Source organism: Aquarana catesbeiana, linkage group LG01, assembly GCF_042186555.1.
Source record: "Aquarana catesbeiana isolate 2022-GZ linkage group LG01, ASM4218655v1, whole genome shotgun sequence".
Lineage (NCBI taxonomy): Eukaryota > Metazoa > Chordata > Amphibia > Anura > Ranidae > Aquarana > Aquarana catesbeiana.
In genome coordinates this window covers 561,984,777-561,997,998 of record NC_133324.1, presented here as the reverse complement: position 1 = coordinate 561,997,998, position 13,222 = coordinate 561,984,777, and the positions used below count along the sequence as shown (strand labels likewise).

The window sequence follows — 13,222 nt, the reverse complement described above, 5'->3', positions numbered from 1 at the left end:
GATTGGCAAATCCCAATAGCTGCAACTGCTGGCTGAACTGCTGCACCAGCCACCGGAATAAGGACTCTAGCTTCTTATCAGCCGGATCCTTAAATACCTGGGCATTATCCACTGGGCAGGTTAAACGTTTATTTACTGAAGATATGGCAGCGTCCACCAAAGGTGTCCCCCATTTCTTCCTGAACTTCTCCTCCATAGGATATAAGATAGAAAACCTTTTTGGAGGCAAGTATATCCTGTCAGGGTGCTCCCAGTCTGCGTAAACCACCTGCTCCAGTAACGGATGCAAAGGGAACGCTTGGGAAATTTGCTGAGGTCGCAAAGATCCCAGAGTAGAACATGAGAGTCCAGACTCAGGGGTAACTTAAACCCAATTCATACCATCTCAATTAGAGATTGGATAAACAATTTTTGGGAATGGGAGGCTGAAATTGGCTCTTCAGAGCCAGAGTCCTCAGCCGAGGATTCTTCAGCCTCTCCATCCTCCCGGTCTTTTATGACCACCTCTTCCAAATCCTCCGCCCATTCTGGTTCTAGATCACCTGGACCCATCTGGCTATAAGAGTCCTGGTGCTCTAGTGACTCTCCACTTGGCCCAGGCTCAGATGAGGGAGATCTATTACGCTTCCTCCCCCCCTGTATGACAGAGGCAATCATGCTAGCTATTTTGCCCTTAAGGCCCGCTAAGGCAGATGCCAAATCATCCTCTGTAACATAAGCCGAGGCAGGTATATTGGTAGTGGCCACTATGCCTGACAAATGCAATAGCTCAGCCAGGCCAGATGCCGCAGGTCTTTCGGGAGAAACTGAGGCTGCATCAGCATGGGGTTGGTCTCCTGTTTTTAAAGGAGGTACTCCTACCCCTGTGCTTGCCTTGTTCCCTATACCTCGTTTTCTGGAAGACATTGCTTGCACATGAGGAAGAAAAGGAGTACTCCCCACAAACTACAACCAACTATCGCTCTGTGCTGTTCACGCGCACGCCAGGAGCTCCATCCCTATGAAGCCTTAGCCTGAGAGTGAACGCGCGCATCAGCGTGATCAGCGGCATGCCCGGCGCATGCGGCGTCCTGACGCACGCGGCGCATCTGCGACACGCACAGCAGTGGCGCACACACACGCTGGCGGCGGCACATGCGCGCGCCCGCGCGCCAAAAAGCACGCCATACCGGCCATCTGTAATCCCAGACACAGGTTTAAGGTTTACCAGCAGGTTTCAGAGGGAAATTATATATATATATATATATATATATATATATATATATATATATATATATATAAAAAATTCCCAAAGTGAGTACTCACCATCCCAAGCAGCAGGGCCTGTTTTACCAGGCCCAATCTTCCCCCATCATGGCGGGTAGCGCCTCTAAGGACCTTCAGGGACCGGGTCCCCCATATCTTGTGATCCACACCCCTGGACCTGTAAAGCACCCTTTCTGGTTTACCTTGGGCAAGATTGACCAGGAATACCAACTTAACAAGGGTCCAGCGCCTATATAGGACACATTACAAGCAATACCTCGTTCTTGAACCGAGGCTCGGGTACCATCCACTTTAGCTTTTGTTATGCCATCCGAATGGATCCGATTATAACGTCCTCAGTGGGACATCTTTGAAGAAATTTGAAGAGCTTCAACAGCCATGACCATCACCTTCAAGACACTGGCGAAAAAACTGAGGTACTTCCAGTATAGGAGGGGTTATATGGGAGGAACCATCTTACTATTGGTTGCCAGTGTCCAATCACCTAAAGGTAAGCGTATAACCCACATAGTCATTATTATGGTGCTCTGTGTCCCGTGATGTACGATAAAGAAATAAATAATAAAACATCAGGTTCCTAACCTTTGTGAGCCTTTTTGCTGCCACTATGATTGTTCTCTGACTCCCTAATACTTTCAGCTGTATAAACTAACCTAACAAAGTTAAGAGATAAACCAATCGCTTAGTAAAAGAGGACACTTACGTATTGAGAAACATTTCTCCTCTTCTTTCATCACCCTGCAGTGCTCTAAAAGAAGTGCTCCAATGGGCTAAGAAACAAAAGCATGTGCAATATTTTAGAGGTAGATCATTTGAGCTCGATAACAGTAACAAACATGCATTTGTTTAAATATAGATAATAGAAGTTAGTCACTTCTAGCAGTCCTCCAGGAATATTATTCAGAGACAGAATACCTACCATCTGCACCAAAGGCAAAGACTTGAAATGCTGATAGAAGCCCAAAAATGAGCAAAAAGGTGTGCAGCCTGGATGCACACCTCGTCTGCGTGTACTCGCCTGCCTGTCACCGCCGCTACTGCTGTTAAACTCACAGCAGGGCAGAGGCACAGCAAATCTACAGAGGGAGGGAGCTGCGCAAATTATCAAACTGACAAGCTGGTGAGGTGTTGAGGATGCGATGCGGTCCCAGCAATTAATAACTCCTCTGTTAACAAGAAGATTTAGGCAGCTCCCACCCTCAGCAGACCTACCGTGTCTCACTTCTTGTGCTACAGGAGTGGCAGGGAGTAGATTACACACAGACGAGGAGTCAACCCCGCCATGCCTCCAACCCTCTTCCTTGTGTTAATGTAGGACTGTGCAGGGGAGAAAGCTGTAACTGCAATGAGGACTGTGATGTGAGGGGGGATTTGGGATTGTAAGGGGGGCTTTGATGTCAGAAGGGATTTTGAGATATCAAGGGGGGCTGTGATGTAAGGTGATACTTGTGATTGCAAGGGAGGCTGTGATGTGAGGAGGGGGGCCTTGTGAATCTCAAATACTACGGTCACACTCTGGCTCTATCCTACACTCTTTAACTCATATCTACAACCTCTCCCTCTCTACTGGCATCTTCCCCAACCTTCTAAAACATGCACTAGTCACTCCCATACCAAAAAAGGCCTCACTGGACCCCACCAATCTTAACAACCTAAGACCCATCTCCTTACTCCCTTTTGCCTCCAAACTCTGTGAATGTCTAGTCTACAACTGGCTGAGCGACCACCTCATTAAGAATAACCTTCTTGATCCCCTTCAGTCCCCTTCAGTCTGGATTTCACCCGCAATGAGACTCGGACCTCTGCAGGAAGAACATTTTACTGACTGGATCTTTGGGAATTTTAACTCAATACCCCTGTTCTAGAGGAATTCTGTAAGGAGAGTTCCCAGGTGGAACCTATTTGTTTCCCAAGTTATCCTAAAGAACAACTTTATAGAGTGAAAGACTGCATTACTTCATGAGAAATCGCTGCATATAAATCCAGGCCAAAAGCATAAGACTGCAGACTTGCAAATTTTAGGAGACTCCAGCTCTCTCAGCAGAAGTGGATACATTTCTTCTAGTATGTGCAGTGATATCTTCACAAGGCAATGTCTATTTATGATAAAAGAAGCTAGAAAAAAAATGTTCTGCTAGATCTACCCAGTGGTGGAAATCTTGGACACCACTTCTCGTACCATAGAAGACCACCAAGAAACCCTTAGTCTTTAACTAGGATGAAGACCATTGGTCTTTATAATGAGATATTGCATGTAGTTCACCAACTATGCGAGTTGTAAGGAGCTGAAATTTAAGAGTAACACTTTTAGCAGAGCAATATTAGATAGGCATCCTTTCTTCACTTGAAAGACCTGTTTTATAGTCCATGGTTGCTGTTGCTAAACATATACACACTCGATCTGCTGGTTAAAATATAGTATTGCGCTGAATCCTCCAACTATTGGCCTGTGGATCTCCAGGGTAAATAAGAGCCACAAGGCAGATGATCTTACTGTCTCAATAAAACAAAAGAAAAGCAATTTCCATTCTACGTGGTCCTATTAGTACAACTTCACATTTACATGAGAATACGGTTCATCTATCTCACCCCAAGGGCATTACCTCTCAGGTTTGACCAGGAATTACAGTATCTCATTAAAGTGAGCACACCCCACACATTTTTGTAAATTTTTTTTAATATATTTTTTCATGTGACAACACTGAAGAAATGACACTTTGCTACAATGTAAAGTAGCGAGCGTACAGCTTGTATAACAGTGTAAAATTGCTGTCCCCTCAAAATAACTCAACACAGCCATTAACGTCTAAACCGCTGGCAACAAAAGTGAGTACACCCCCTAAGTGAAAATGTCCAAATTGGGCCCAAAGTGTCAATATTTTGTGTTGCCACCATTATTTTCCAGCACTGCTTTAACCCTCTTGGGCATGGCTTTCACCAGAGCTTTACAGGTTGCCACTGGAGTCCTCTTCCACTCCTCCATGACGACATCACGGAGCTGGTGGATGTTAGAAACCTTGCTCTCCTCCACCTTCCATTTGAGTATGCCCCACGGATGCTCAATAAGTTTTAGGTCTGGAGACATGCTTGGCCAGTCCATCACCTTTACCCTGAGATTCTTTAGCAAGGCAGTGGTCGTCTTGGAGGTGTGTTTGGGGTCGTTATGTTGGAATACTGCTCTGCGGCCTAGTCTCTGAAGGGAGGGGGATCATGCTCTGCTTCAGTACATGTTGGCATTCATGGTTCCCTCAATGAACTGTAGCTCCCCAGTGCCGGCAGCAGTCATGCAGATCCAGACCATGACACTCCCACCACCATGCTTGACAGTAGGCAAGACACACTTGTCTTGGTACTCCTCACCTGGTTGCCGCCACACACGCTTGACACCATCTGAACTAAATAAGTTTATTTTGGTCTCATCAGACCATAGGATATGGTTCCAGTAATTCATGTCCTGTTTGTCTTCAGCAAATTGTTTGCGGGCTTTCTTGTGCACCATCTTTATAAGAGGCTTCCTTCTGGGACGACAGGCATGCAGACCAATTTGATGAAGTGTGCGACGTATGGTCTGAGCACTGACAGGCTGACCCCCCACCCCTTCAACCTCTGCAGCAATGCTGGCAGCACTCATACGTCTATTTCCCAAAGACAACCTCTGGATATGACACTGAGCACGTTCACTCAACTCCTTTAGTTGACCATGGTGAGGCCTGTTCTGAGTGGAACCTGTCCTGTTAAACCGCTGTATGGTCTTGGCCACCGTGCTGCAGCTCAGTTTCAGGGCCTTGGCAGTCTTCTTATAGCCTAGGCCAGGGATATGCAATTAGCAGACCTCCAGCTGTTGCAGAACTACAAGTCCCATGAGGCATAGCAAGACTCTGACAGCCACAAGCATGACGCCCAGAGGCAGAGGCATGATGGGACTTGTAGTTTTGCAACAGCTGGAGGTCCGCTAATTGCATATCTCTGGCTTAGGCCATCTTTATGTAGAGCAACAGATCTTTTTTTCAGATCTTCAGAGAGTTCTTTGCCATGAGGTGCCATGTTGAACTTCCAGTGACCAGTATGAGTATTGTTAACACCACATTTAACACACCTGCTCCCCATTCACATCTGAGACCTTGTAACACTAACAAGTCACATGACACCGGGGAGGGAAAATGGCTAATTTTCACCTAGAGGTGTACTCGCTTTTGTTGCCAGCGGTTTAGACATTAATGGCTGTGTGTTGAGTTATTTTGAGGGGACAGCAAATTTACACTGTTATACAAGCTGTACGCTCACTACTTTACATTGTAGCAAAGTGTCATTTCACATGAAAAGATATAATAAAATATTTACAAAAATGTGAGGGGTGTACGTACTCACTTTTTTTAAGATACTGTATTTCCTGTGCTATTTCCTTCTTTGATTATACTACCCTTCTTCTTACTGGAAGTTAGAAGGAGGACTCGTTCTTTGCTTATTTTTCCTTTGCCCCTCCCCTATGTCCGGTTTATGTTTCTGCCACCCTATCCTCCCCCACACCTGCCCATCTTCACCCCCAAACATAATCTATAAAAGTTGTCTATGCACGGTTTTCCCCTTTTGATCCATTACTTACAGCTTGTTTAGCCAAGCACTGAAACATTCAAGGATCATCTAAGGTACACCACAACCCATCTGCAAATTTTGCTGTATTGTTCAAGATGAATTTATTTTGGACAACATAAAATAAGTATGCAATGTGTAATTTACAATGGTGTAAATATTCTGGGGAATTAACTAGGCTTCTTGCACCATTAAAATGGCACAGAAAACTGTCAGGAATGGAGCACACCACACAGATAAACCTGTTTCAGGTCTATCTGCGCTGCTGATGCCAGTTTCTGTTTCAGAGAGAAACTAGCGCAGGTCTGCCCCTAACAGAGGGAATGTGGCAGTTTTTCTTATATAAAAATGCCATTGATTCCTTCCAGGTGTTACTGTCTTATGAAGGTGAGCTGTCGGCAGACCTGTTTTGGCAGGTAAAAAAAAAAAAAAAAAAAAAAAAAAAAGTTCATTTATTTACATTTATGGTGTAAACAAACAATGATGTATATATTACATTATTACATTTTATTTATTACGCTTTTCTCTCACATTATTTCTCTGTACTTTTTTTCCTCTCTTTAGGCCTTGTTTACACCTATGCATTTTTTAGTGCATTTTTAGTTTTGCAGAAACACACTACAGTCCATTTAACATGGTTTCCTATGGATGTAGTTCACATCCGTGCATTTTATGAAAAAGACCAGGGATTTTTTTCTGGTTTTTGGTTCCATAAACTTCTATGAATCAAAAATGTGTATTGAAAAAACGGAAAATGCACCTGTAATATGCAAACTGCAACCTGCATCCTGCATAGGTGTGAATCAGGCCTTACATTCTAACCTTTATTATCCCTAGCACTCTTGCCACTAACTAACTTTCCTATAGTCCTCGGCCTTCTCACCCTTGGCTCATGCACTATTTACAAAGTTTTTATATATCACTTGAGCTCAATATATACCCTATACCGAGGATAACAATATCATAGATACATTGCTTATGCATGTTCTGAGCCTTCTATGTACAGTCCAGACTATAGCTATCGCCCTCTTACCTTGCCCTATTTTACCCATCTTTAGTACAACAGTACCTTCTGAACATGTTATATGTTTCACCTGTATTTAGGGTGTAACCTGTTAAAGCCAGCTCAGCATCAGCTGACCGGGGAGGTGCCATTTGATGCAGACACTGGGAGAGTTTACAAGCACGCTGTGGATTCTGACATGTCACAGGCGCATATGCTGTTCTAACGGCAACCATCTGTTCTAGTGAGTGTTGACTCCACAGGGCTATGGTGACCACGCCTAGACGCGTTTAGTCATTACGTCTTTCTCAATAGGCGCCTATTGAGAAATACATAATGACTAAACGTGTCTAGGCGTGACCAGGCGGTTTGCTGAAACTGTTAGTCTTTGACGATCTCCACCTACATATCACCGCGGATGAGCGCTCCTTCGGACGGTGAGCGAGCATTGTATAAGCTATACATTTCAGATGACTACTATGAGATGAGGATTCCCTTTTCTCCTATGGTTTGAGCTGAGTCAACAAGTGGATATCCCACAGTGAGTAACCAGACCTATTGTATGGGATATGTTAACCCCTTATAATTGCTGATCAAGGATTTTATGGACACGGTCTTGCTGCATGTCAAAGATCCATTGTAAATACCATGGCAGTTTTATTATACCGTTCCGGTGAGTGTGCATTTTGAGGGGAGCGGTCTCACGTGGTGCGGTGAAGTTTATCACCTATTTGACAAGTCACTATATGAATACCTCTTTATGAACACCTTAGTTGTTTTTGGATTCGCTCGTCAGAGCGCATATCACCATTATCGGATGTTGAGGACTATCATCTTAAGCGCTGCTTTAGCTTATGAATCATATGTAATGAACTTCTAGAGCTTTGTGTTTAAGTTCTACATAGTGTTTGAAAAATCCCTCCAACTGCACATTATAAAACAATATATTGACTTCATCTGGAGAAAAAGAAAAAAGTATGGAAATAATAAAACGCCTGATATTATCTATATGTATCTGTTTGTAGATTTTCATGCTGATGCAATGTGGATCAATTATCTGAGAAAATATGAAGACCAGTTCTGATTTCACTTGCTGTCTACCTGTTATGGATCACTGACTCAAAGTTTTGAAGCCAACCAGGTACTGCAGAAGGTGGTCACCAATGGTAGCACATGCATCACTTTTAGCACAGTTTTACTATCAGCCTTATCACCTGGAGCTCCAATTCAATATGTTTGTACATCCCAGGCCCTCTTCTACCTACTTTATGCATCCAGCTAAATCAGCTGTTTGAAGAGCCCTTTGGCCCTAAATGCAAAAGACATCTTTTAGCCTCATCACTTTAAAGCAGCCGTCTCCAAATTATTACTACCACTAATAGCAGTGATGGCGCACTGCTCCTTCTCCTACTGACCACCAACCCTGAGGCCATGTTTATTCTCACTGATGTTGGGCCTGGGACATTTTCTACCCCCGCTGCCCACATCGCCCCCCCCTCCCAAAAGTCTAAAGGACAGTAAACTGGCCCTTTGTTTGATGTTTGGAGACTCCTGCTCTAAAGCAAAGAATACAGGCATCCTGATGAAAAAGGGGAGGAGAGTGAACTTCTCCTTCCTACCTGCAGTCACAAGTCAGGGGACCCCTAGTCCAAAAAGCCAGCCTTAAGTAGACCACCTTCAGGAAAATAAAACAACTCCGGTCCAGTTTACACCTGAATCGCACTGGATCACACAAAAAGTAGTATACAGAAAACAAAAAGAGTTCTCGAGCGCTAAAACTGGCAGTCATTAGAAACTTTTGTCATGTCATAACAATTATGCAAGGAATAGCTGGACACAAGTGCAGCTGCAAACTTCTGGAAGAAAAGTAGACAACAAAAATAAACAAAATGCAGCGCTCAGGTGGGACCAGTAGTAAAGAACTATTGCTGATGGTATAATCAATAAAGTTCATTTATTGGATGCATGCTGAGATTTGAAATTAAAAATAACTGTCAATGAAAAAATGAGATGATAAAATAGTTATTAGTTTACATAACAAAAGAAGTTGGAAGTATTTTCCTACCTCCTCCTCATCAGCCCGGAAGTAAAACAGAAAATTCACAACCAATTTCACCAGACGCTTCTTCAGTACTGTACAAAGAGGATTGAAGAAAACAGCAGCAAAATAAAGTCAGTAGAGAAATAACATTCAGAAAAACTCTCTGCATTAAAAGAAAAAAGAAATGCAGATCATATCAGTCACAATGAGGGGAATTCACTGGAGCAGACAGAAGCTGGAGCAGCTGTGCGTAATAACCAATCAGCTTCTTTCCTTTTAAACGCAGCCAAAATGCTTATACCAAAATACTGGAAACTACAAATTATCCCCACGTTGCATCAATGGATAAACGAGGTCGATCGTATCTATCACATGGAAAGTAGCACGCTCACATTTGTCTTCCCCCCTTTTTCTCTCTCCCTACGTTCTTTTTCTTTTTTTCCTTTCCACCCCCTCTTTTCTCCGTTTTCTTTTTCGCTGTCTACCAAATTTTGAGTACAGTATGTGGTAAGAACATTATTCTAAACTGGAATAGGTACTATGGACGCCTTGTACTAAATATAAGGAATGATGATACCCCTATATTGAAGAGTACACAGCAGTTAGAAATAAAGATTGGTCTTCTACTATGGGTTATGTTATAAATCAGACAACACTTTATTGGTATTTGTTTATTTGTTTATTGGGGTTCAGGTACCTTACCACTGTATATGTATAATCAATGTTGTACACTGTTTAAATAATATTCAATAAAAATTTATTGAACAATCAGCTTCTTTTCTCAGCTTGTTCATTTAAGCTTTGAAAATGAAAGCTAGAAGCGGATTGCTTTTTGTTGTTTTTACTGCTTTCCATACATAGCTGCACCAGATTCTGACCTCTCCCATAATAAATTTTCCTCAATCATAGCTGAATAAGGCATACAATACACTGGCCCTTAATCTTCAGAAAGGTAAGTATACTCTCTTTTATTAAGCCCTGGTTCACATTGATGCTACTTTGAAAATTGAAGTAGCGTGTTTTCAAAGTAGCAAGGTCAGCGCAATTTCAGGTGCTACTTGATAGACATCTGTGTGGTTTCATGCACAGATGTCTATTGAAGTGGAACTTGAAATCAGCAAAAGTAGTGCAGGAACTACTTTAGCAAATGGGTGTGGCGCCGCAAAATTGGTTGCCCACCGATTGGAACAGTCCTATTGCCTCCAATAGGCTGCGACTTGTCATGCGATTTGATCTCTCAAATCGCATGACAAATTGCTCCAATGTGAACCTAGCCTCAAGGTATGCTTTTGGGCCAGTTCACACTGCCCGCAAACTAAACCGCAGTAGTTTAGTGTGTGGGCAGCTGTCACTTTTTGCTACAGTGAGCCAGTAGTAGGAGGCAATGTGATGCATGTTTCAGCTTCATTCATGTAACCGCACAGCGGGATGGTGTTGCGCTACTATGTGATGCATTACTGTGCACCGCGATAAAATGGATTAGAACCCCTTCAGGATTTTATTGCTGTCTGTGCCCCCGTTAGGGGGATACCCCCTATTTGTCTGGTTTACTGTTATCATCCAAAGTGCAAGTAAAAGAAAATCCCAAATTTTTGGATTGACATCCGAACAGTAACAGATGGGAAATCTTCCAATGGGGACAACCAGGTATTCCCCCATTTTGGAGGCTTTTCCTCTTACGTCCTGCTTTCTGGGACAGGAAGTGAAGGTTAATCACCCAGGTGGGACACAGGGAAATTGATGGGGATTAGAGCTGCACGATTCTGGCCAAAATGAGAATCACAATTTTTTTGCTTAGAATAAAGATCACGATTCCCTTGGCGTAACATCTTCTTTGGGCTAACTTTACAGTTTTGTTTTTTATTAATTCATTAAAGTGTGTTTTTTATAAAAAAGAATTGCGTTTGAAAGACCGCTGCGCAAATACAGTGTGACATAAAATATTGCAACCACAGCCATTTTATTCTCTAGGGTCTCTGATAAAAAAATAACGTTTGGGGGTTCTAAGTAATTTTCTAGCAAAAAATTGTTTTTTTAAACTTGTAAACAAGTGTCAGAAAAAGGTTTAGTCATTAAGTGGTTAAACGTCCCTCATTTACAGACCAAAATGTATTCCTGTGATCTAAAAGGAGGAAGTGTTAGGCCCTTTTCACACGATCGGACCGTTCAGGTCCGCCTGTCAGTTTTTACGGCGAACCTGAACATGAGCTCCATGTTAGCCTATGGAACGACGGATGTCAGCGGAGACATGTCCGCTGACATCCGACCCGGTCCGATCCGCAAAAAGCAGAAGGATGGCCCTACGTCCGGATCCGTCTCTGGCGGATCAGATCGGATGAGATCTGATGAAAACGGACATGCTGTCTGTTTTCATCCGATCCCTCCATAGGCAGCAGCGGCCCCTGACAAGCCCCTCCCCGCTCAGTGAGCAGAGAGGGACCTGTCATCTGCCGGCTCAGCGGAGATCAACGGAGAGATCTCCTGCTGAGGCAGCGGATTCCGTGGAAGCGGAGTCCGCCTCGTGTGAAAGGGGCCTTACAGTGTTTCTCCTTATCTCCATGTTATCATAAACTTGGCAGACTGCCTAGGTTTTTTTTTTTTTAGACAGCTGTCAGCTGTGAGTAGAGAACTCTGCATAGGAACAGGAAAATGCTTTGTTAAGATGTGGGGGGGTGGGGGGAATTGCGATCTGATTCTTTAACGATTAATCGTGCAGATCTAATGGGATTTATAACCCTCCTCTCCTTACTCTATTCAAAATGAAAAGATACGTTTTGCTGATAGTTTTACCTTGAGTCGTGTTGCTCACTGCACTGCCCTAATTTACATCAGACATCTGTCAGAGACGTTAACAAAGCTAGGGAAGTCAAAGACTGACTGCACATAAAGTAGTTTCAATAGAGACTTTTGCTGCTTTCCCACAATCACGCACTCTTTCCAGGTGGGCCTAATATGATCACCTTGATACTGGTTTACAGCGACTGGTTTGCTATCCTAGCTCGATTCAGGGCATGATAACAATGGTCTACTTGGGATGACTGCATTGATTGATTGCCTTGCGCTAACCTTTGGCTTTGAAGTGTGTGAATGATAGCGGTATGCATGTGATCTTAACCCAGGCCCACATGGTTTTAGGGAGACGACGTTGTCAATCCTTTTTTAATTGGTGTTTGGAGGATTAAAGGGCTTTGGCCAAATGTTTTTTTCATTTTTAATTTGCGACTTTAATAAAGCTAACTTTGCTGGTTATATCACGGTTGGTCCTCTATTGAAACTACTTTATGTGCGATCAGTATTTGACTTCCCTTAATGTAATTTGGATAGGTGATGAGGAACCCCACCACATACAGTGCCTTGAAAAAGTATTCATACCCCTTGAAATTTTCCACATTTTGTCATGTCACAACTAAAAATGTAAATGTATTTTATTGGGATTTTATGTGATAGACCAACACAAAGTGGCACATAATTGTGAAGTAGAAAGAAAATGATAAATGGTTTTCAACATTTTTTTACAAATAAATATGTGAAAAGTGTGGCGTGTATTTGTATTCAGCCCCCCTGAGTCAATACTTTGTAGAACCACCTTTCACTGCAATTACAGCTGCAAGTCTTTTTGGGGATGTCTCTACCAGCTTTGCACATCTAGAGAGTGACATTTTTGCCCATTCTTCTTTGCAAAATAGCTCATTCTCTGTCAGACTGGGTGGAGAGTGTCTGTGAACTGAACAGCAATTTTCAAGTCTTCACACAGATTCTCAATTGGATTTAGGTCTGGACTTTGACTGGACCATTCTAACACATGAAAATGCTTTGATCTAAACCATTCCATTGTAGCTCTGGCTGTATGTTTAGGGTAGTTGTCCTGCTGGAAGGTGAACCTCTGCCCCAGTCTCAGGTCTTTTGCAGACCATAACAAGTTTTCTTCTAAGATTGCCCTGTATTTGGCTTCATCCATCTTCCCATCAACTCTGACCAGCTTCCCTGTCCCCGCTGAAGAAAAGCATGATCGCACACTTGAATCCAAAAGATGCTGTAGAAATTGCAGTGATGATCAGTTAACGCGTTTCACACGCTTGTCTGGCTCATGACAATAAAGTAATTTCTACAGCTTCTTTTGGATTCACGTGTGCGATCAATCTTTTCTTCTCTTCTTGATATTGCCTACGGTGATGAGCCGGGATTAGCACCGTGGATCAGGTGTGTCCATTTTTTGCCTGAAGCGGTGTGTGCACCCTTGTTCTGTTTCCTGAAGAAAAGCATCCCCACAACCTGATGCTGCCACCACCATTTTTCACGGTGGGGATGGTGTGTTCAGGGTG

General features: G+C 43.1%; 1 protein-coding gene across 1 annotated transcript in view; it reads right to left on the bottom strand.

The window, feature by feature from the left end:
* The window catches only part of PLEKHJ1 (pleckstrin homology domain containing J1), a 43,434-nt gene that overhangs the window by 28,709 nt on the left and 1,503 nt on the right, over positions 1-13,222 (bottom strand). The window contains exons 2-3 of the mRNA XM_073596519.1: positions 8,925-8,992; positions 1,970-2,036 (exon numbers count right to left, since the gene is read on the bottom strand). Of these exons, the coding sequence (XP_073452620.1) occupies positions 1,970-2,036; positions 8,925-8,992 (135 nt within the window). The remainder of the gene's footprint in view (positions 1-1,969; positions 2,037-8,924; positions 8,993-13,222) is intronic.